General features: G+C 29.2%; 1 protein-coding gene across 1 annotated transcript in view; it reads left to right on the forward strand.

Moving 5' to 3' along the window:
- LOC107455525 (cysteine sulfinic acid decarboxylase-like) overlaps window positions 1–25568 on the forward strand; it is a 39148-nt gene extending 13580 nt beyond the window's left edge. The window contains exons 5-12 of the mRNA XM_087155760.1: window positions 3028–3055; window positions 7659–7793; window positions 14461–14525; window positions 15550–15628; window positions 17158–17357; window positions 22834–22882; window positions 24595–24684; window positions 25494–25568. Of these exons, the coding sequence (XP_087011886.1) occupies window positions 3028–3055; window positions 7659–7793; window positions 14461–14525; window positions 15550–15628; window positions 17158–17357; window positions 22834–22882; window positions 24595–24684; window positions 25494–25568 (721 nt within the window). The remainder of the gene's footprint in view (window positions 1–3027; window positions 3056–7658; window positions 7794–14460; window positions 14526–15549; window positions 15629–17157; window positions 17358–22833; window positions 22883–24594; window positions 24685–25493) is intronic.
- Window positions 25569–26007: the final 439 nt, after the last annotated feature.

Below are 26007 nucleotides of genomic sequence, written 5' to 3' on the forward strand. Positions count from 1 at the left end.
CGCGTGTAGCAGAGACAGAAAATTTATTAAAAAATATTAAAAACAAATGACGAAAGTGTCAACTAACCAAAGCAACAAATTTGTTATTAAAAAAAATAAAGATATAAGCTAAATTTTGGGGAGGAGGTTTGATATGTTTCTCTTGCTTAACAAAGATGCATAGCAAACTTAAGCCGAAAAATGCATAGCAACATCCATAATAAACCTTTTTTTTTTGCATTGTATAATTTTAAACATTTTACATCTTAATTTATTTCTGCAAGTGAACACTTTTCCTTTAGAACAACTTATGAAGTTGCTCCTGTATAACGTATTGCAAGAAAAAGCCTTGTTGGACAAAATGATTAAATTAATTGACTGGGAAGAAGGTGAAGGCTTGTTTTGCCCAGGTAAGAATATATATAAAGAAAACGAGATTAAAAATATGAAAACTTGTTTAATTACCTGCGGAAGGTGAGAGGTGATTATTAGAAATATCTTCAAATTTTATACGGCAATCAAACAAATTTCAATGTTTTTAATCCATTCTTCCACAATAACTATTCTAAAAATTTTGATAATGTTTTTGTTAATTCTTCGATAACATATTCATTTACAACATCTAATGAGCATAGTTTTTTTTTTCTTTCTTGATGCAAATTTTAAAAATACAAATAAAGGGCGGTAGTTTCTGAACACCCTATGTGTTCTAAAATATTCATAAAGAATCTAACCTAGTTCAAATTCATTTGTTTAGTTAAAACAAATATTGATCTCTTGTACCCAACGTGATATAAGAAAGCAAATTCGAATAATATTCATTTACCAGAGACCTTAAATATTGTATACACCTTAAATATATAAACATTTCAGTGTTAATTAGTGACTCCCTGAACTTGGTAGGACTTGTTCCTTGGATTAGGACTCAAAGGAGCGTTATGTATTTTTACTTATACAGTCCTTAATTTATATTGATACGGTCGTTATTTTATAACTATACAATCCTTATTTTACATTCATACGGAAAATCTTCCATCATTATTTACTTTTAATTTGTTCAGCCGTAGAGGAATAGTTTAACAATAACTTGTCAGAAGAAATCTTTTCTTAGTTGTTGTTAGTTGCTTTGTAATGCATTCGTTTCTGAAACTCTTGCTAATTGGGATATTTTGTCCGATTGTCAGTTGGATTAGCGATTTCGAATAGCGTGTTTACCTTAAAATTCAATCGTCGAATTCTTCAAGGTTTTATTTTTTTGTATTTTTATTACTTAAGCTTTTACGCGAGCTTCAGGGTGCATAGCTCCTTGTCCCAGCTATTTTGGAAGTTCTAGTATGTTCTACGTCTACTTTTCTTTTAAATTTAGTTTTATTTCATTATTCGATGGCTCATGTTAGTTTAATTCAAGTTAGTTTTCCCCCACAAAATTTCCATTGCAGAATGCTCAACAATCTTTATTCAAGACATCCGGAAATTTTGTCAGAATCTTATATTATTCAAACATTGCTATAAGATTATGATAAAGTAAAACCTCCAGGAAAGATCACCTCTATATATCGACCTCCTATATTTACGACCACTCTTGGGAGGCACGGAATTTTTTCCATAGACTTTATGTTGAAGAAAACCTTTAGGAGAAAACCATGAAAATCTCTCCCATCGACCGGGTAAACATCTGCACCAAATGCGGAAAAGGTGAAAAACAAAAAATATATTGTAGCAAAAAATATTATAACAAAAAGTATTATAACAAAAAATATTAACAAAACAAATAAGTAGATTAAAATGCAGTCAAAATATTTGTGTGAGGTTTAGAGAGCTCTTTTTAGAGAGCTCTTTTTGACAATCTAGAACCTCATGACAAGAGATCTAAAACCTCATGCCGTAGTCAGACTGCATTAAAGACGATGATTAGTTTTTAGAAATGAAAGTTAAATTAGAAAAAAAAAGGGTTTTTTGAAAAAACTAAGCATCTCAAACAATCAAACCTTTTCTCGTTTTTAAAGCTAATTAATTTTTATAATATGAAATTAAATGCAAACTCATTCAACAAAAAATATAATTGTTCATTTATTTAAAATATTTCTATCATTCATAATTGGTAAATTTGTTTTTACTCGTAATTATATCAGTAGGGATCATTTTTACAAACGCTGAATTTTATTCATCTATCCAGTTTTCATGAATCCAACACAAGTGGCATTTCCGCATCAAGGAAATGACTCTGACTAAAATTAAAATCGTTTGCTAAAAATAACGATAACGTTTCAATAAAGTCAAAGGAGAACAACCCACTTCCATTAACCACCATCTTATTGTAGAACAGAGAGTCGTACAAACTTTTTGATTCTGTTTAAAAAATACTACAGATATTTTCTTAATGTTCACACGAACCTTTTAAAAATAACTCATTACTTTTAAAGCCATGATTTCCTAGGGGATGATGTCATTGTCAATTTGAATGTAGAGAAGAATAATATCAAATTTTAATAATAATTTAGCCAGTAGTACAGTGTCACAATTTTATTATACAAAACATATGATCGGATATGATGGCCTCGCTACATCGCTTTTTCTCCTGTGGGTTACACATCGAAATGTTACCCTATCTGTTTTATACTGTTTAAACTTTTTCGACAATAATAAAATATGAAATGTTTTATTTCCTTTAGAACATGAAGCGTATATATAATTAAATAAATTAATCTTTAATTAGGGTATGAAAATTAAATTAAAAAATATAGAAGTTTTTAAAACAATATTCACTTTCATTATAGTACATTAATCATGTCATAAAAAACAGGAACATATTTTTACCAACATTTCAGTATCTACAAAAAATTCATCAAATCTCTAAAAAAATTTCTGCTTTAAAACAATTTTTTTTTTAAAATTTCCTTTTTCTTTTATTATTTGTTTTACAATTTGGTCAGATAATCTGATGATATATATTGTCTGTCGATGCAATGGTATCTAATTTATTTGTCCATAGAAAATTTTGCAAAAATTTTTTTGAACCATATAATTAAAGTAAGATTATTTCTTTAGGTGGTTCTATTGCAAACATGTATGGAATGTAAGTCGGACGTTTTCATCTTAATGCCTCAACTGAAACTAAAGGCATGAGTCATTTACCACCTTTAGTAGCTTTTATATCTGATCAGGTATGCCATTTAGTTTTTAGTTTGGGTCCGCCCTTTAAAACGGACTGCAACGTGTGTGTGGCTGAACTTGTATTCTTGGCTATAGATGGCGGCACTGAAAATCAATAAGTACACCTACTGCCTTAAATTCGTTTGGTTTCACCAAATAGGCATGCTGGTATTTGGCAAGTTGATATTCAAAACAACAGTATGCATACTATTCAAAGATATTTAATTAACAATCACTAAAAAATATCGTCGATAATTTATATTTAAAATCATAATAGTGCGCAGAAGAAGTACACGATTGTCATTATTTGTTAAGTACATATTATTATTAATAATTTTTTATAATAGTGTGGATTAAGTCACAGAAATATTGCACGTTTTTATTGTAAGATATTTGAAGTATACCTCTTTTAGGACAATTTTTATAAAATATATTTGAAAACAATAAGCAATGAAATTTTATTTGTTTTAAGTCAAGAAAATGAAGGTAAATTTACTAGTTATTTTAACACTCTCAGTAACCGGTAACCGGTGAAAAGTGTTCCACTAACTGACCGTAAAAAATAAATATATGCTCATAAAGCCTTCCTGATCATAAAATGTCTACTCGTAACTTTTTTTCTACATATCGTTAGAGACCATAAATTTATGCTCGTTAAAGTTATCGAATATAAAGTTTGTCGAATTAAAGCGAATCGTGAAACAAAAATAAAGTAGTGTAGTGCTGCCATCTTTTGAGGATTAAGAGAGATGCTTATTCATTTCTCGATGTTATATATGTAGCAAAGAATATATAAGTGAGAATATATAAGTCACTAAGAATATATAAGTCACATTATATATGCTTTGTATGTAAGCAGAGGGAGAGATAAATATTCATTGACGATGGCTGTGATAAAATCCAGAACCTATGTGTTTATTGCCTATACTGTAGATATCATGAAAAAGGGTTTTCATCCCGAATTAAGTTAGGTAGCTTTATATAGTTACTGCGAAAGAGAGAGTTAATTGAAGCCCGACTAATAACAACAGTAATTTGCTTCGATTAAGACAAAATGTTAACTTGTAGTTCTGGTTAGGAAACAGTCTTAGTTTAGTATGAATTTAAAGTAAAAAAATTAATTTTGTCTATTTATATTATATTATAATATTTCGTTTATCATCACTTTGAAGTGAAATTGATTTTTGTTAAGGTCAAGGTAAAATCATTAATAAATATTTATAGTTGATGGTGTGGCCAATGTATTTTTTTTTCCCTCAAAGAAGGGAGATGGCCTTATTAGTTAATCGCCATTTCTCCGAATTTCTTACAGTCAGGTATTTTAAAAATGAATTGTAAAAAATTGAAGAAATTTCTCCGCAACATGCCTGTTACACAAAAATGAAGCATTATGACATTTATTTTTAAGTCTCATTAGGATTACATGAAAAAATATTTAATTACCTATTAAAATGTTATATTTCAGAACAAGCATTTACGTAACATTTTTGACAGCATAAGGAAATTATGATATTAAAGAGATTAAAAACATTTCTTAAAATATATAAGTTTTTTTGTTGTTGTTGTTGTTGTTGCTGTAAGAGATTTCCTGCAACGAAATTTTTTTTTTCCCCGATTGCGAATTCTATGCTTGAAACCTGCAAGGGCGCCGGCAGAAAAATATAAAAGGGGGTGCAACGCTCTAACAAACTACCCCCCCCCCACACACACACACAAAAAAAAATATTAAAAATATTCTGTTATTATATTTTGTTTTGTTATTACATATACTTTCATCTGTTAATTTTTTCAAGATACATTTCTTCACTGTTAACAAGATATTTAAAAAAAAGTACGAATCTCTTGTACTTGCAAATTTTACCACGAGAAACTGTATTGATTGCGCTGGCATAGCTACTGACCTTGAAACACAAATAACTACAAACAGTAGCTTCGTATACTAACGCGTTTGTGCACGCTTAACATTGGTGTTTATTGTGTTGATGAAGTTTTACAGTTGTGAGAAGTCAGTTTATGTTATACACAGAGCCGGATTAACCTATAGGCACACTAGGCACGTGCCTAGGGCCTACGAAATTCAGGGGCCTACGAAAAACTTGGGAGAAAAAAATTTGTTGACAAAAATAATTTAGCTTTAAAAACAACAAGTGTATTTTGCACAAAATTATGAAGATACAAATAAAAATATAGTATTTTTCGGTAATAAATTATTTTGCAGAATCTTATGATCTAATATATTACTTTTATGCAATTTTTGGATTCAACGAAATCTTGTATTATGCTGTCGAATTCCAAACTACGCAAAATGTCGTATTCAATAGACATAAGTGCGTACCCCTATTGTTGAACGCAAATAATTTTTTATCAATTTTAATCTGGAGAAAGATCTTTCTCCTTCTGCATTTGATCCAAGAATCGACAAATATATTCTTAATGCAATGTGAACGTTAGGAAAAGTATTCACAAGTTTATCTTTAATTTGAGCCTTCAACATTTCTTGTGCAGATTTATGTTCATATAAATTTGAAAATAGTAAAAATTCATCTACAAAGTTTTTCTTTTAATCGGATGAGTAAATTTTCACCAAATTTTGCGCTTTTAGTTTAATCTCAGATTCTGACAAATTTTTGTGTAATTTCCTTGTATTTCGGGTTCGATAAAACATCGATTAATGACACTTTTTGGTCGATCCAGAAAACTGGGAAATTCAGACATCCGGGATAGCGATGGTCCCGAGCATCCCAGATAATTGGTTCTCTACTGTATAAATATTTCTTGTAATTAATCTCACTATCAGTTTCACTGTTTTCTTTGCTGGTTTGTTGTTGTATTGTTGACGTGAAGTGTTTACATAGTTATCGATCGAACTAATCATAATGGTATTATCGATATCAACTGCAATATCGGCAGTATGTCGGTGTATTGCAGATAAAGTTCAATAAACAAATTCGTAAATTAAAATCCGTATTAATAAAAATGTGAAAAAAAATGTGCAAGAAAATTTTAGCATATATTTTGAAAAGAGGGGAGGAGTGGGGGAAGGAGGGGAGGGCCCAGAAACGGCTATGCCTAGGGCCTACGGAAGGTATAATCCGGCTCTGTGCCTAGGGCCAACGAAAGGTATAATCCGCCTCTGGTTATACACCTTTGTTAAACTAAATAACTAATAGAAAATATAATATTATTTATACATTTTATTAAATGAAATTTAAAAATATAGCTTAGATATCTGCCAAGTTTGTTCAATACAAATATGTTTAATAAAAAACTTTTATAGCAAAATTGTTTTTCTGTATCTTTTTAATTGTTTAAAAAAAAAAAAGGCAGGGGGGAGCAAGTGCACCCCCTTGCACCCCGCTGCCGGAGCCCTTGGAAACCTGTTAATACTTTTTAAAAGATTGCAATTAAAGTTTCCGTTAGAAATTAAGTTACTTGTAAACACATCTTTAACTTAAAATGATAATAATAATAAGTCTCTTTTTATTTCTTTTTAGTGATAATGATTCCGAGGAGGCAAATGAATTAAAAAATTTATCCAAGAAAAACGGAAGGCCATAGTAATTCACGGTATACTGTGCTTTGTTTAAAAAGGGAAATTATCTTCTTATCTAGTTCAAAATTTCGTCAAAAAGCAATATTTCAAAAATAACCGCCATTTACGGAATTAATGAAGCTAAGTTTGAGAACAAAATTCATTAACAAACGTACGTTCAAATATTTTAGGTCGAGTGTTCTTACATGCAGCGAAGAGTTTTAGTTTTATGAGTTAGTACCGCTATCTGTTGCCGAAATTTGTAACTAATAATGAATCATAGTTTAAAAAACTCTTCTTATTAACAAAACACAACTAACTGTACTTCCTATCTTACTCTATACTTTAATTTTATATCATCAGTAATTTTTAATATAATTGAAAAATCAAAATTTCTTTAACCATTAATTTGTATATGCGATGAATATATGATTGTATATACGATGGTTGCTGAAATTACATAGCAATAAGAGTAAAAAAAATGACGTATTCTTTCACTGACGGTTGAAAAGTATCACTTCGTTTTGTCCCTTATTTTAAGAACTATCATACACAAAGACTAATATTTAGCTTTTTTCATTTGCCCGAAATAACTCTAGATTGTAAACTGATTTTAAATTATAGATTTTTTACTCATAAAAAATTCAAATTTCAACTTAAAACTTGAGCATTATGTTTTGTTTCATTTCCTTGTATTTGTTAATAAAATAAAAAAAATATGTTAATTTTTTGCTTATTTTTAAAAAATAATTGGTAAGGGATGTGTTTAATCCCGTCTTCCTCAATAGTGATGTGTCAATTTTTATAAAATTTCTGATTTTCTTCTTTAAAAATGAATTTGCAATCCACATGCATAATTTTATTTCATAAAAATGTTACATTAAGCATTAAAAACATGACTATATTTATGGCGGGGATTACGAAGCTACTGTTACAAATTTTATAATTTTTTGTTACTGATTTATTTTGATCTCAAGTAATTACTGTTTTTTAGGCTCATTACTCGTTGGAAAAAGGAGCATTGTTTTTAGGCTTTGGAATAGAAAACATTATTAAGGTGCCCAGTGACTCACATTGTAGAATGATACCGGAAGAATTAGAAAAATGTGTGCTAAAAACTAAAAGTGAAGTAAGTTATCAGTGGAAAATTTTTCAAAATATTGATTCGTTTAAATTTAATTTAGTTAAATCGGCTGAAAAATTAAAAAAGAAGTCGTTTTTTGCTATTTGAGAGAGAAGTCGCTCATGGGCTGCTATAACAGCGCAACTCAAAAAATCATGTTTTAAGATAAGTGGGTTTAAAGTTTTCATTGCTAAGGAAAATGCATAAGAAATGCTTTAGTTTGCTTAAACGAAGATTACCTTCAAGTTGAATAATGAGTTGTGCTAGTATTCCTGCTGAAAAGAATGTGTATTTTCATATTTACACTTCATCTCATGTTTACACCAAAACGCGTAATTTTTCACTTGTGCCACTATTGCAGCCCATGAGCGAAATTATTTTGAAAAAGAGCTACATAAATTCAAAGCGCTACATAAATAACATACGCTCAAAAAATCTGCATTTTTAGGGTGGACAATGTTTTCAAGCGTTATACACTGTAAAAATTGTGGCGTAATATCTCTCAAATTTTGACCCGAAAATGTGTTAAGGAACACCTTTTTTAGTTAGTTAACATCAAATCGAGTTAACACCAAATCAAGTTTTCGCATATAATTTAAATGGTGCATGAAAGCACTTAAAAAGCAAAAAGTTTTCTCCAAGATCACTAGCCTTTACACCGTACGTCAAATATTTTCACTTCGAGAAACTCAAACGTTGGCGCATTTCGTATATTATTTATAATTGTTTACAATCGAGTTGGCAAGTGTTTGTGGTTTTATTCAGAGATGCTTTTCATCTACAGAAATTAAGATTCGCCGTTAAAATATGTATGTATGTTTTCAGTTGCGTAATAAAGACATTTATATTTTAATTTTTAAACCTCTTTAAACTGCATTTAATAGTTTTATAATGTATAATTGCTATCCGATTCTGCTCTGTTAAGCCTAATTCGAATTCGTCTTAATATTCTTACTATACTATGTGTGATTTACAAACTCATTTTATTTTAAGAATTAGTGAATATATACAATTGCTTATTCCTACTTTATATTTTCTAGAAAGAAATAACTGATTCTGATGTGTATCATATCTTTCTGCAATTATAAATTTTAGTCTTACAGAATAGCAAACATGTTGGCGGTTATTTTATACCAAATGGTATAAGAAAACATTGCACCAAATTCTTGGTGCAATGGAATACTTAATGAACCATTTTAGTGTAATGTAGTTGCCACCATTTTCGTTGTTCTGCTACACCAAAATATTTTACAGTGAATAGAATTTTACTGGAAACATTTCACATTATTTACTTTTTACTAATTCCTGTTTAAAATCAAAGTTTTAAAAATTTCAATGTTTCACAGGAGCAAAATTTCAAATATTTTTATGAAAGTGCAGGTATTTATAACTTATTATCAACCAATTTAACTTATTATTAATAACTAATCGAAGTATCTTATTTCTGTTCTCCAGGGAAAATTCCATTTTTTGTTTGTGCCACAGAGGGAACAACTGTTATCGCTGCCTATGATCCAATAAAACCTATATCTGATGTTTGTAAAAGGGGCGATTCCACGAAAAGTGGTCCTGAGTGACTAAATTTTCAAAATTATCGTAAAATCAAAAATGACACAATTTCGGAATCTAGAAGATGTACATTTTTTAATAGTTAAGATAGATTTTTGAATTACAAAAAATATTTATGTGAATTCTAACAAAAGGTGGAACACTATGAATTTTAACAGGAGTTCTCTTCTTTGTTATGTTATATTCCAATGGAGTTCTTAAAATATTAAAGAGCAATAAAATAGTTTTTAGTAATAAATATAACTATTTTACTCTTTTATCATTGTTTAATGTATTTTTTTAATTTGGCCTAAATTTTTTTGCTTGTTTGAAAGTCGATTAATCAAGATAGTCTAATTTCCCAGTAACACACGTAACATAATTTTGCATTTTTTTCCGTAAAAACGTTAGTAAAAAAGAAAATTTAAAAATTTTTTGTTTTATAAATTAAGAAGGCAAGATATGCAACGGAAAAAATTCTCGAATTAAAACTGCCAATAGTTAAAATTTTATAATTAATTTTATTCAAGGTAACACACGTAACGAAAAGTTACGCGCGTTACTGTTATGTGTGTTAGAGGTACTTATACACTTTAATTATTTATTTATTTTCAATAAAAGATTTAAATCATGTTCGGACATTTTTTATAACCGCCGCGCAACTTCAATGCCACAAATACGGAATTGTAAGATTGTGGTTTTTTGTAAAATCAGGTCGGTATAAGCATTAATAAAAAAACAGCATAATAAGACGATAATTTTGAAACTTTTGGAAATTGTTTTCCCAAACTTCTATTTGTTATACGTTTATGTTTAAGTAGAATATTTCGACTGCATTTGCTAGATTATTATAAAATGGATAAGCTTAAAATAGTGTCCTTATCTGGATTTAAGAGAATAAGAAGATGAAGAAAAAAAGAAAAGAGCATAAGCTTCTGCACTTCAAAGGAAAGAAAATAAGGAAATAATGAAAGTTAGACTTGAACTTTCAAAACAGATTGATAATGATGTAAAAGGTTCACCAATAAGTATTTCAGATGAACTTAATTATTAATAAATGGATTTTCTTCAAAAGTTAGATTGTTTATACTATGCTTGTATTGAAACAAGAGCTGGTTCTCTGGATTATTACGGGGAAAAACTGGCAATAAAACGAAAAAACTATCTAACAATGTTTCTAAGAGAGGCTTATACTGATTTTTGTCAGTTGCATCCTAAACATTGTTTAATTTTCCATATTTAGTGCTTTATGACTAAAAAATTTATTGCTACTGTAAAACTTAGAATCAAAACAAATATCATGAAATTTTTATTCTTTAATTGGAAGGCTAAAATTAAGTTTATGACAATACATGGTGATGGTAGAAGTATTTATGTATATAAAGTAAAAGAAATTTTGGATCTAATTGTTGGAAGAGGGCTTCTGATACTTACAAAAATTTCTCATTGCTTGTTATAGTTTTCTAACCATCATTTATTGTAGTTTGGTAACGATGAGAAAAAGATGACAATAGCTCACAATAAAAAATATATAATGGCAAATGTGCAAGAAGAATGTTTTGAAATAACTCTTGAAAATTGGACTAACTTTCAATAATATGTAAGAGTTAAAAGAATCCGAGGTGATACTTTCCAAACAAACATATCTTGCATTAAAACCAGGGAAATTCAAGTTGACTTTGCAGAGACATATTCTTTTGAATATCAAAATGAATTTCAATCAGCATTATGCTATCCAGCCACAGTTCCGTTATTCACAGCAGCTGTTTCCTTAGACGATACTCTCCTAAAGAGTTTAAAATAGAGTCCTTTACAATATTTTCCTAAGGCAAAGACAAAGGTGAAACAATGTCTACACTTTTATTTTAAGACTGTTTAAAAACGATTCTACTTCAGAAGATGAGCTAACAGAAACCTTCTATAGTAATAAGTCAAGTTAAGAATTTAAAAATAAATATATGGTTGAATTATTTCATATTTTGTCAATCAAAATATAAAAAAGGAAATTAATTTGGAAACATTTTACGATATCACATGCAGAAGTTCCTTCTATGGGATAGGTGAGTAGTACAAAATCTTGGAAGTGAAGCAAAAAGCAAAGTTATTTATATCATTGTGTTGTTATACAAAAAAATTTATTTGCTATCCAGTGTTGTTTGCAAAGCTAACCAATCAACTCATGCCTAATACAACAGTATTATATATTAGCCAAAAGGAAATGAAGATCTTAATTGATAAGATCAATACATGGCAACGGTAATACAAAGCATAAAATCTATGCATAAGTATCGTTAGATACTTGAATAAGATGCATAGATGCACATTGTGGCACACAAATAGTCAGTAAGTCAATTTCTGTTCCCTCCTGATCAGAAGTGCGCCTATAACTGAAATTAAAACGACATATGCTCTATCTCGGGAACATTATTGACGCAAATGCATATGCTTGTAAACTTAAAATGCAATATTTGCATAAAATAATTGGAAAATATGCATATTTTTGTTTCCAAACAGAAATGATTTTGAAGGAATAGATGTGCCTAAGATTTGCTGTGTTTTACTCTCTAAACCAGTATAAAGAAGGGCTACAACCATCTTTCCGGACCATTAACTATTTTATTTGCTAAAATAAATTGTTTTTCTTCTGCTAAATTAAAATAAATAAATGTTTTAGTGCAGCATTTATGACTTCTCAGTTGAAATATTCACAGAGGGTAACGCACGTAACGTTCAGTTAACACACGTAACGCACCAATTTCACCAAAATAAAGAAGTTTTTACTGTTGCAAGAAATTTTTAAAAATCACTAAACACAGCTTCGATATTGTATCTCTCTATAAAAGAAAATATCTTAATTTTTTGCCTTTATACTTCACAGAATTAAATGAATATATTCAAAGTTTCAAATATCTAGCATTATAAAGGGTAACACACGTAACAAAATTTCAGAAATTTTTTTTTTCAACATCAAATTAATTTGCGCCTTTAATCTTCGTTTTGTAAACTTACAACACATATAGATTTAACAACAAATTAAGAAAAACATAAAAAATATCTAACAAGTTTATTATAATAAGTGTTAAAGTTGAAATATGTCGTGTAAAAGTAACACACGTAACGAAAGAATCGCCCAAAAGGCACAATTTATGGCTGCACGCTGATGTAAGAGGTTTTATTATCTCTAGTTAATATTTTTATGGTACCTACTCATTTTCAGAAGCGGTAACAAAAACAAACGTTAATATTTTAATTCATTTGTGACCACCACTAGATTGTTTTTTTTTCTTCTTTTTTTGAAAAATATATCTGTACGAAAATTTTACTTTCAGTGCTATAAAATGTAATATTTAATAAATTTTAATAAAAAATCTTCTAATAAACATCTTGAGACCAAGATAACCCGACTGCAAGGGTGCTGGACTCTTGCTTGTGAGAACGGGAGTTCGAATCCTGTCGGCCGAAGACTCCCTGTGTAGTAAATGGTAACTGGTGCACGTTAAATCTGTCGTATCACATACTCCTCCATGTTCCCATAACAAATTATACCTCTTAAGGTACTGAATTGTAGATCGATCGTTCTCTGTTTCAGGTCAAAATTACGATCTGTGAATGAATGGATGAATGTATGAATGGGCCCTCCCTACAAAAGGGTGTGGTAGAAGCCGCAGAGGTCGAATTCTTGCGACACTGGAAGGCAGGAACAATCGCACCCCTTGCCTAAATGGCCAACGGCAACAACAACGATAAACTTCTTGCTTGAAGAACTTATCGGAAAAAAATAACAAGCCTCAGTTTTTTTAACTTTAAATATCTGGAACAAAATTAAGAAAAAGAAGCTGTGACTAGCGTTTAACGTTGGTTAATACCCTCGATAGTTCTTCTTATTATTATTCTTATTCAGACTTTAGTTTCTGGCAGTAATAAAAATGCTTGACACAATCGAGAGCCACGGTGGTCCAGGGGGTAGAGTGTTTCCCTCTCAATGAGGTGACCCAGGTTCGAAATCCAGCGGTGGCAGGTTGATACGACTTCACTGCTCCAGGCTCGCACTGACCGCATTGCTGTCGTGAAATATCCTTAGTGGTAAACTGATCATGGATTAGAATCTCTTTGACATTCCATGGGAGGTTCATATGGTTTTCCTCTTCATATAACGCGAATGCGGGTTAATTCTACCAAGAAGTTTGTCCCAAAAGAATAGGCTTGTTTGTTCCAATACTTGATCCAGAAGTTCCCTCGTCTTCTAGGTTAGGTTCAAAAATTATAAGGCTGTGGATTGATAGTTGCAAACTCCAAATCGATTCTGCTGTTCAACATCGGTTTTAAAAAGAAATAATACAATCGAGATTACGTCAAAATATTTGTAACGAAGAAACATATATTTATTATTCTCCCCATCGTGACTATTTAAAGTTAAAGTGATAGCTAAAACAACATGGCTCATTAAACACTTCTAAATTCCTAATTCTTTGAAAAAATATTTTTTTTTGACTTCGAACTGTTTCATAATCAAGCCATCATTTAGAATTGTAACATGCTGAGTTATGGATATTATTTAATTTTATAACCTGCCGGCCAGGTGGCCGAGCGGTTAGCGTGCCTGACTGCGAAGCCATAGGCTGCGGGTTCGAATCCCGCTCTGGGCATGGATGTTTCTCTCTCTCTCTTTGTGCTGTCCTCTGTTGTGTGTATGATGTGTGAATGTGGCCCACCCTATAAACGGGTTTGTGGCAACGAGCAATGTTGCTCGCCTCCGTGACTTTGGTTCCCAGGTGCCCACTGGGTAACGCGAAATGAGCAACAATTCTGGCATAGTAAAGGCAAAGATTCAAATTCAGTGCCTGCCATTAGGAAAAAAAAATTTTATAACCTAGTGAAATATAATACAAAAAATTTATGATTAAAAATTATGTAATAAATATATAGTTTAGTTATTAATTATTTTAAGATGAAGACATTTGGAGTCCATATCAACCAGGCAACACACCAGGCATACTCACAAATAAATGTCTATATCCCAATCATTTTCTGAATTGAAAAAAAAATCCCTTCATATCAAATGGAAATTTTTTTTAAAAATTCGAAAACTGTTCTGCATTATTTTGAATAATTTTCTTTATTATAGGGTGCTTGGGGTGGTGTAACTATTTTTTCTCGAACTCACCGTAAACTAATGGATGGTCTTGAAAGGTAATAATAAGAGTTTCGCAATTTCTATTCTAATAAAGACTTTAAATATGATTTTAATAATAGTAATTAATTCAAGTAACTAAAAATAACGAGTGATTCTTAATGACTGCCCTCTGTATATATTTCTAGAATCCTTTTAAAAATGAAATCAAAGAAGAACGCACATTAGAAATTAATATTTAAGCGAGTGAAAAACATAACGATATCAAAACCATTCGAGTTATTAGTGAAAAAAGTAGAATGAAAATTTTCGAAAACAGTTTGATTGCTTGAGGAAATTTCCAGGTGTTTCCAATAATCGTCTTTAAATTTCTGTTTCTTGACGCAATCAAACTTGTTTTGATATTACAGTACAGCTTTACCCACAAATATATAACGAAAATTTTTCTTCAACTCGAAACCTCATCAAGTGCATAGAGGGAGATTGTTAACTAGAATAAGGACTGGACAATAAAGTGAAATAAAGTTTCATGGGTGTAAATTGTCTCTCTGTTGTTCTATTTGACCATATTGTGTTCTGCCATCTAATAGTGTGCATCTTAAAGTGATTATTAGAAAATTTAAATACTGCTAGGTTTTTTTTTTATTTTTAGAAAAGATAGAATGGCGAAATATTTCGTCAATTTTGACGAAATTCGTTCTTCGAAGATGTGACAATATTTATTTCGCCATTTTGATGAAATTTTTATTGGGGCATATTCAAAGAAACGGTTTCGTCTAAAACGAAGAAAGTTTCGAGGCATTTAATTTCAATTTTTGCAGTGTAAGAAGCTTCTTGACGTGTCTATACAATTTTGATTTTCTGGCGATTAAGATTTTCACAAATTCACTAAAATATTTCTTTCATCAAGTTCTTTCTTTATTTCTAAGTTGGCGATTGTTTGCCAATCACGAGGTAAGCTCCTGACCTCACTAAGAGAAGCTGAGAGCTCATCTCGTGGTAGCCAGACTATAGTCGGCTAGTGAACTTATAGTCTGAACTAATAATTCAAATATTCTGATATAGTATTTATTTACATTTTAGGGCAGATTCTATGACCATTGACTTTCATAAAATGTCAGGAGTACCATTTCAATGCACAATGTTTCTTACTCGTCATAAGGTAATTTTAGATGAATTTTATGGGGAAAAGTATCTCGTAATAACTGCCCTTAATAAATAGTTTTACAATTCCTGTCGGAAATGAAGTAAAAATAGTATACAAGTCTAGGAATGCAAATCAATGCTTAAGCTAAAAGAAACATCAAGTCCTTATAAATACTATTTGTGAAAAGAAAATAATAAATGTGATCAAAGCTAGACATATCAAAATACTGCTGTAGACGTATTGAAATAGTAGCTGTAAAGGTGGATCAGTACCGATTCACCTTTAATTTAGGATGTTGAATTTTTTAAGTCAGGATGAAGCAATAATGAAGAGATTTTGCAAAGCGTTACGATTCCCCTAACTCTGACATTAACGCTATTTGATCTTTTCAGCATATGAGCTAAACTTTTCCTCCAAATCTAAGGAATAAATAAGGAGAAAATAAGGTTAGTGTCCCGACTGACGTAAGACAAGCTATGCAAAATCTCTCAATTTTTTTCGATTATGCATACGTTTAGATACAAAAGTGTTTGAGAAATAAGCCGATTTTTTGTAAAAATTTCGCGCTTTCTTATTTTAATCCACGATTTTTTAGATTAGATCATTTGAAAACTGTTTTTAACAAAACAAAAAAAAAACTATTATTTGTAGTTTTAAATATAGAGTTTATTTTTTGAGTTAATTACTGAAGCTATGAATTCAGTTTACTTGACATTGTTTTGGAGCAAAAAAGTGGTTTTGAAAAATACACTTTAGAAATTTTCTGAGCACACGCAGTATCATGAGCTCCTTTGAGCGGCTAAACACCACTGAGCGAAAAAGAACTTTTTAAAATTTTAGACTATACAAACTTTGTAAAATTGCGTTATGTAGAAGACATTTATTCAATAAAAACAAAACTAGATAACCATATTAAGTAAAAAGTCTTAATATACATAATGTTTCACTTATTAATAATCATAATCGTAAATTTTTCTCACCTTGCCCTTGGTCTTAGTTCAAAATTTTCTGACAGATGGCGTTGCAAGTACTTTCTACCATTCTACCTTCAAATTGCGACTTGTAACTGCTTAAAATGGACATTTCAAATGTATTGAAGTTTTTTTTCTTGCATTAAAATAATTCGAAAATATAGATTTTTATTGTTTTTCTTTGAATAACAGATTTATTATCTGTATCATTATCTGTTGAGAAAAAAACTCAACTAATACAAAGAAAACAGGGAGAAAAAAATTAATAACCAGTCTCATACATTTGCAATAAGATTTGTTTTTTACAACTTAATTTTTTTTTTTACTGCAATTGCTTGTTGTTGTACGTGTTGTACTGCAATTACTTGTTGTTGTACGTGTTGTACTGCAATTACTTGTTGTTGTACTGTAATTACTTATTACTACTTTATTCTAGACTGTCCATGGTGATGGTATGGAGTCCCACTTATATATTTAGTAGCAAAAAAAGGGGCTCAATTTTAAAAACTATTCTTTTGATCGTTTATTAAATTTTTTTTGAACATAATATAATAAAAATGCATTAATTTTCAGGGTATCCTTTACAAATGCAACGCTCTTCAAGCGGAATATTTGTTTCAGCCTGATACCTATTATGATACTAGTTATGATTTGGGTGATGAGAGTATTCAATGTGGCAGAAAAGTTGATTGTTTGAAATTGTGGATCATTTGGAAAGGAAGAGGAAATTTGGGATTGGAGAGGCAAGTTGACGTAGCATTTGCTATGGCCCGGTAAGTCCGAATTTATTTTGAAATCATAAGCTTATCAGTAAGATAATTAATTTTTAATATTTATTTAATGAAAAGTATTTGCTAAAAAATGGGAAATCGTGGATCATTTGAAAAGGTAAGGGGAATATGGCATTGGAGAGGCAAGTTGACGTAGCATTCACTATGCCCCAGTAAGTCCGAATTTATTTTAGAATCATAAGCTTTTCAATATGATGATAAAAAGTGAAATTGTGTATCATTTGACAAGTTAGGGGAAATATGGTATTGGAGAGTCAAGTTGACGTAGCATTTGCTATAGCCCAGTAAGTCAATTACGAATTTATTTGCAAATAATAAGCTTTACAGTATGATGATTAATTTTTAATATTCATTTAATGAAAAGTATTTGCTAAAAAATGGGAAATCGTGGATCATTTGAAAAGGTAAGGGAAATATGGTATTGGAGAGGCAAATTGACGTAGCATTTGCAATGGCCCAGTAAGTCAGAATTTATTTTAGAATCATGAGCTTTCCAGTATGATGATAAATTTTCAATACTTGTTTACTAAAAAGTATTTGCTAAAAAAGTGAAATTGTGGAACATTTGAAAAGGTAGGGGAAATATGGGATTGGAGAGGCAAGTTGACGTAGTATTCGCTATAGCCCAGTAAGTCAATTACGAATTTATATCAGAATCATAAGCTTATAAGTATGATGATTAAATTATAATATTTTTTTAATAAAAGTATCAGCTGAAAAAGATAAGTATAACTCAACGTGACGTAGCATTCACTTTCAACGTGATTAATTCAACTTCATTCATTAATTCATAATGATTAATTCATTAACCAAGTGAAAGATTTGAAAAAATTGTATACGGGAGTTGAAGAAATTCCTCTTTTTTCCGGCTTTTTAATTTATATTCTAAATTTTTTTAATTATTTTATTTTACTACTGTAAGCTTGCAGCTTATGCGCAGTAAACAAAAACTTTTTCTTAATTTTCGTCGTTTTTCTCTTTTTTCAAAGAGAAATACGAAGAAAATTAATAAGTTTTATTAACTGCGCATAAGTTGCAAGTATATAGAACTCATATTAAATAAGCTTGGTTTATTTAATAATTGGTCTTTTTTAATAATTTTCTTCTCTTGTCATTATTTTTTATTATTTTACATATTTTCTCAATATTTTGCTTATTTTATGAGTTCTATATACTTGCAGCTTATGAGCAGTTAATAAAACTTATTAATTTTCGTCGTTTTTCTCTTTGTTTTTATTGTGCTATGTTATAGTGATCATACTTAAAGCAACTTTAGCGCTTGATATTATCTACTACTAACTTACTTTCGTTTTCTTTTTGTTTCCGTTTTTAGTTCGGTTTTGTTTTTATTGTGCTATGTATATAAATATATAAATTTATTCTGTTATTACTACACTTACAAACCTATTTGTTACAAAAATATTCCCTCATTTTTAATTGGTGCTGTTGTTTAGACTTTACATCAGCCCAATGCTTTGAATGAAAGGAATGGTCAAAAGCTGACCCCCCACAGTTTTCCCCAGATGGTCAACTCACAAAAGGGTTTAGATTAGCTTTTTACACTATTTCACCAAACAAGTGAAATTTTAACATACATTGCAAAATGACAGAAAATTTTCTGATTTTTTTTCTGGTCAACTTATGAAGGTTTTAGAATAGAATTTCATAATACTCCTAGACAAAATTGACTTATTTCAGTGGTCAACATACAAGATAGACAGGTGGTCAAGTTACAAAGGTTTTGCTTCTTTACATTCTAAAGGAAAAATTCCGTTCTTGATAACTGAGGTCAACTTATGCAGGTGTCCAACTTCGCAGGTTTTACTGTATAATATATATATATATATATATATATATATATATATATATATATATATATATATATATATATATATATATATATATATATATATATAACGTCGTTGCCGAGTGGAAGGATTAAAACAGGTCATAGGTCGGGAAGGAGGGTACAAAATTTATTTATTAATTATTAGAGAAGAGCAGTCATGAGAATGAGTAAAAGTGCCCATGAAAAGTTGCGCTCCTTGGTTATATGTTAGGGAAAATCTTGCAAAGTAAAATCCGTAAAATGTCTTAATTTAGGGAAAGAGGGAAATCTCAGCAGTTGCTATTGGTTTATGAGATAGATCGAACGTTTCCCACACAAGAGCAAAGGGAAAAATGTCCTGCTCTTAATTAAATGCATACTTGAGCCAAAAATAGATTTAAGAACAGGATGTGGCTTTTAAAAGTGTGAGAAAGTATTTCGTTTAGAATAATTAATTAGGATGAAGTTTTATAGCAAAGAAACTAACATAAAAAGATTAATTGAAGCTTTTTATGTTACATCCCCCTTCGCCAAAATTGTCTAATTAGAATCCAAAAATTTCAAAAATTATCCATTTGCAAAATCTTTCCTTTGGTAGAAGCACAATTAAAATAACTAAATTTGTAATGTTGACAATATATAAAAGTAATATATGAATTATCAAAAATACACATTTGTACTCATGGTAAAATTTTTTAACACAAAAAAAATCTGTAGTAGCTTAATCAGCAATTTTAAGATTTTCATTTTCAACAGTTTTTTTGACTTAACAATTTTTTCAGTTTCAAAAATCTTTTGTTTAAAAATCACAACACAGCATTTTCATCAAAAGAAGTATTCTTCATAAAAACACTATTTAAGTTAAATCTTCAATCATGATAAAAAAATTTATAAACATTTTTTAAAAAATGTGCAAGTTAAAATGTAAAACACAAAATGCAAAAAACAGTTTTACAGGAAAAATTTCAATCTGAAATTAGACTTGAGTATTGTTTACCTTGTTTGAAAACAAAATAAAAAAATGACACAGTGGTTGATATTGTCAAGTCCAAGATTTCAGTATTGTCTTTATTTCACTTAATTTATTATTTACCTTTAATTTTTTTTTTATTTATATCTTTCATTCTTTCTTTTTGGACATAATTTTTTTTTTTTTTCAAAAATTTTAGTTCGGACATTTTTTAAAGTAATTTTTGTGCAGAGATCTTAATTGGTAATTTAATTTGTCACAATTGTTAGGGAATTCAAATATTTTCATTTCTATTTTAAATGTGTTTTTGAAGTGAATTTGGTTACTATTACTTTTCAAATTTTTTTTGATCATTTTCCTATCTTTATGTTGTTTGTCTATGGAAATGTCTGAGCTACAACTTATTACCAACGTTGGACTAAAGCATTAATGTCTGGTTGCACTTCAATTTAAATTCTAACAACAAGTATTTTATTCATTTTTCCAAACTATTTGTAATAGTTTTAACATTTCTTGATCTAATTTTTGCCACACCGTAATAGCATTCATATATCTAAATTAAATTTCAATAATTACTGCAGTTGCATTATGAAGAGAAAAAAAAAATTTAAATGGCATTTTCATTTAAATTCTAATCACTGTAAAACAAAAATATAATTTCTACTACTCAAAAAATCATAGAAGCTGTAACACATAAAACAATATGAAAATAATTTCTCGAAACACTTTTCAATCAAATAAATCAATTAACTGAAAATAAAAATTTAAAGAAATAAAAATTTCAACAGTAAATTCTATCAATATATAAAAAGTAGTTTCACTTTGAAACATCAAATATGGGAAAAAATTTAAATCATAATCATTTAAGAAATTGATTTATGAGAAATGTAAAAAACTTTAACTCAAAGGATACCTGAAAAAGTTCGAATTAGTCCGAGATATTTTGAAAACCACAACAGAGATGGGAATGCTTTGAAATTCCGTAAACACAATTCCAAAACCAAAGACGTGAGCTGCTAGGGAAAAAATTTGTTTCTTCGTTAAGATGAATCGTAAATTAACACCAATAGTGACGGAGAAATTGAAGCTTATTTTTCTTTTGAATGTCGAATATTTAAGTAGACCATCGTGGGTGTGAGAACAATTATTCATCGACGATAAGATCCAGCTCAGCACTTAAGAGTGGCAAAATCAACGCTTTCTAAAAGGGATAGTTTCAATAAAACATTTTAATTAACAGGAATTCGATGCAGTTTTTCTTTTTAGTCCAAGGAAGGAATTGAAGCTCAGCTTTCTAGTATTCTCAGGAACGTAGACAAAATATGCAGCATAGACATGGAAAACGGATGATCGTTTAGTTCCACTGTGCGTAGGTATAATTTATAATAAACAAAAAGTTTTGAAGAGTTTATTTTTTTGATGAAGATACTGGGTGAATTAATCTTTGCCATTAGTTGAAGAAGAATTTGACTGCTTATTTACCAAATGTCCATTTGAAAAAATGATTTGAAGTTATTCCATATTTTTGATGTACCCTCTTCCGAAGTTGATTTATTTAATTTCAAATGAGATATTAAATATCTTTAATGTACTGTACCCCTTCCCGACAGTTCAATCCTGGCGACTTATAACGTCGTTGCCGAGTGGAAGGATTAAAACAGGTCATAGGTCGGGAAGGAGGGTACAAAATTTATTTATTAATTATTAGAGAAGAGCAGTCATGAGAATGAGTAAAAGTGCCCATGAAAAGTTGCGCTCCTTGGTTATATGTTAGGGAAAATCTTGCAAAGTAAAATCCGTAAAATGTCTTAATTTAGGGAAAGAGGGAAATCTCAGCAGTTGCTATTGGTTTATGAGATAGATCGAACGTTTCCCACACAAGAGCAAAGGGAAAAATGTCCTGCTCTTAATTAAATGCATACTTGAGCCAAAAATAGATTTAAGAACAGGATGTGGCTTTTAAAAGTGTGAGAAAGTATTTCGTTTAGAATAATTAATTAGGATGAAGTTTTATAGCAAAGAAACTAACATAAAAAGATTAATTGAAGCTTTTTATGTTACATATATATATATATATATATATATATATATATATATATATATATATATATATATATATATATATATATATATATATATATATATATATATATATATATATATATATATATATATATATATATATATATAGATAGATAGATAGATAGATAGATAGATATAGCCAATTTTTCATCAGGAAAAACATTAGGATTTTAGGGGCCGCGAACGTTCAGTTGATTAATGCAATTTGTCTAAAATAAGAACTCCCCTAGCCATTCGTCTGGACCTGTGGAGTGGTTTCGGCTCGAGTTGGAGAGAAAAAGGGAATCTCTTTCTTCAGTCTATTGTGTTAGTCCTTGAGTGGAGCTACCCTCCCTAAAATGCGCTATTCTTGTTTCCATAGCACCAGACGGCCTCAGACTTTGTGGCGGGAGGAGTTCTTAGCTTAGACAAACTATAAAATGTCTACTATTTAATTATTTGTTTCCCAATTTTTCGTTCAAAATTTTACTCAAATAACTAATTTTATTAAGAAATTTATGAGGAAAAAATTGGTCAAAATGTGTATCGATTTAAGATTAAATCAGTCTTTTTGAACTTAAATTTCGTTTTTTCAACAGATATTTAGATCGAAAAATTAGACAAACTGATGGTTTCATTCCCGACAAGGTAAGATTGAATCAAATTTATATGCTTTTTTTTTTTTTTTTTTTTTTTTTTTTTTTTTTGATTGAAACAAGAAATTATGGGAAGAAAATGCAGTTCTATACTTGTACTTAGAGTGATATGTATTAACTTTTGCTTTAAAAGAAAGCATTGCCGTCTTTAAAAAAAATGATTTTTCTATATTTAGAAAAGTATAATTTCAATAAAACTGAAAATATAATAAAAACATATTATTAAAGAAAAACCTAAATATATTGCGCTTGAATGTAAATTTCTTTTGAAAAAATATGTGAAGTAGATAGCTTAGACTTCTGTAAAAATAATACAAAAAAATTTAAAAATTTAATTAAAATAATTAATTTTTTAATAACATGATTTTTCATAATCACCATGTATTTTAAAATTTTTGTCAGAAATGAAATCAAAAAATATGATCATTTGAACTCACTCATAATAAATAGAACTCACTAATAATTAAGGGAAGAAAAATTTAATAAGCGTGTTTTAACAAAATCACTTGTTTGATTTCATTTTTTTCTTTTTCGTTTAAATGATATTTTTCATACCCTAAGGGCATATTTTTCAACTCCATTTGAAAATATGCATGCCAAAAATTAATATTAAGAGCGGTGATTGCGGAATATTGTTCTTACGCTACATATTTCACTATAAATTTTTTTCAGATAACAGATCTACGCACTCATTATGAAAAATTCCTCTTAAATAGATATATAAATTTGTTATAGTGTATGTTATACTATCGATGTTATTATAGATTTTTGTTATGTTATAGATTTAAAAAAAATGAAATCTTCTTTGTCGCTATAAGTTTTTATAGCTTTTTTTTCTCTTTAAGAGATATAAATATAATTTTTATTTTCCCTTCAATTCCTATTGAAACAGCTTCATCCTATATTATATTTTGAAATTTAAAAATTGCTTAAGCTTATGATAAAATAAATTTTTTTTTTTTAATTTTATAAAAATATTTTAAAAACTGAACTGAAAGAAATATAAATATAAAAAAATATTTTTAGAGGCGTCTTATTTAAAAATTAATTTATTTTATTAATTTTCTTAATTAATTTTCTTTATTTTTCTTCCAAGGAAAAGTGTTTAACTAGATGTAATCAGAAGAGCATAGATTTGATATTAAAACCTATTTGATTCAAAATACTTTATTCCATTTTTAACAAAATGTGTATAAAGTATAATTTAAAATAACCATGAACCATGGATCTATTCATAAATATCTAACTCAATATGAAATGCTTTGTTAAGTGATGTATTTTGCCATTCCGGTTTGCCATTAAAGTGGCTTGAAATTCATTAATTAACTGTTAAGTATTAATTGTTTAATTGCTGAAAGCATTAGTTGTTTAAAATCGGGAGGAAGAGCACATTTTGCGGGCAATTAAATTGTAAAACATCACGATTAAATGGGATGATTCTGTGTATTGCGTTGCTATCTAATGGAAATGTAGGAAGCTACTGAAATACCTATCTGGAAACAGTACTAAGGAAAAGTTAAATGTTTTAAAAATTTTAATGCATAAAACCGTTTTAATGTATTAATGTATCTCTCTTCATGTTTGTTGCATTATTAAAATTAATTGAAAAAATTATACCATTCTAAAAAAAAATATTTTTATCACTATATTATCTCAAGCCTTTCAAGTATTGTTCATAAATTCTATTCAATGTTGTTTTTCTAGTTCGAAGATAGAAATATATGCTTTTGGTATGTGCCTCCAAGCTTAAGGGATAAAGAAAATGAGCCAGATTTTTGGGATAAACTTTCAAAGGTACGTAAAAAAAGGTACTTTGTATATTTACTTGAGCATACATTTCACAATTGGTACCATTAAATGTCCAGCAAACAATTCTCGAAAATTTTTAATCATTCTTGAAAGTTGATATGAAATAACTACTCGCTTTGCAGATTTCGTTTTGTGTCTTGTTCTGTTTTTTCCTTACATTTAATTTTCTGTTTTCTTTTACGTGATATTTATTACTAGATATGTTTTTTTTTTTTGAGTGCTCCTCACACTACTGTATTGATATATTTTGCTTTCGCTATATTGATACAGTATTAGAAAGCACTTCTTTTTGCGGATATAATCGTGCGAGCTGATGAAGAGATTGTATTTCCCCCCCCCGGATTTTTATTGATATTTTTTAAAAACAAATATTGTAATGTTATTTCATTTTTAATTTTTCTTCTTATATTTTCATTATTCTGCAATATAGTTTTGCAGTGATTGCATATTATTACCTAAAAATTCGAGATTAAAAGTGATTCAGGTGTTGCTTCTTGTGTACATTTTGATGTTTGTAGTAATCGACTAATATAAATCTTTTCTTCCAGATCGCCCCCATTATCAAAAGCCGAGCAAAAAAAGAAGGTACAATGATAATAAGCTACCAACCATTATGTTCTAAAAATTGGGTGAATTTCTTAAGAGTGGTGGTACAGGCTATCCCCACATTAACTGAAAAATAAATGGATAGAATTATCACTCTCATTCAGAAATATGGAGAAGATTTGTAACAATTAACTTAAAACCTCATTACATCAAACAGGATGAGTTGTATCGTTTATATCATGTTTTAGCACTTTAAGGAACTTGCATTGTACAGCACCATCCGAATCATGTATGCTTGGATGTTCTCTAAAGACCACCTTTAATTAATTTTTTTAAAACCTTTTTTAAAATGAAGTAAAAATTAAGTTTGCACATTAGGTTTCACCATTAGATATTTAAGCAGGGAAAAAATGCTATCAAATTCTAATAAATCTTTTTCTGAGGATGACTTCACTAGAATCAGTAAAGTTTGTTTGATTGCCGAAGAAATTTCGGAGATGTTAATCAATTTTCAACTTTTTTCTTTAATGTTTTTATTTGCAACCTTTCTTAGATTATTCTTATTTCTTAGATACGCTAAATTTCGATATCTTTTTTTAATTTTTCCTCTCATTATTGTTAAATTGCTATCCATAATGTGTACTTTTCTAGCTTCATTTCTTCAATTCTGATGAAATTTTTCTTTTTCTTTACTCAGAAGCTTCATTTCTCACTTCTTTGCTTCATTTCTCAATTCTGATTCTTTTAAATATAGGTATAAAG

Source organism: Parasteatoda tepidariorum, chromosome 12, assembly GCF_982258835.1.
Source record: "Parasteatoda tepidariorum strain Cologne lab strain chromosome 12, Ptep-v5.0, whole genome shotgun sequence".
Lineage (NCBI taxonomy): Eukaryota > Metazoa > Arthropoda > Arachnida > Araneae > Theridiidae > Parasteatoda > Parasteatoda tepidariorum.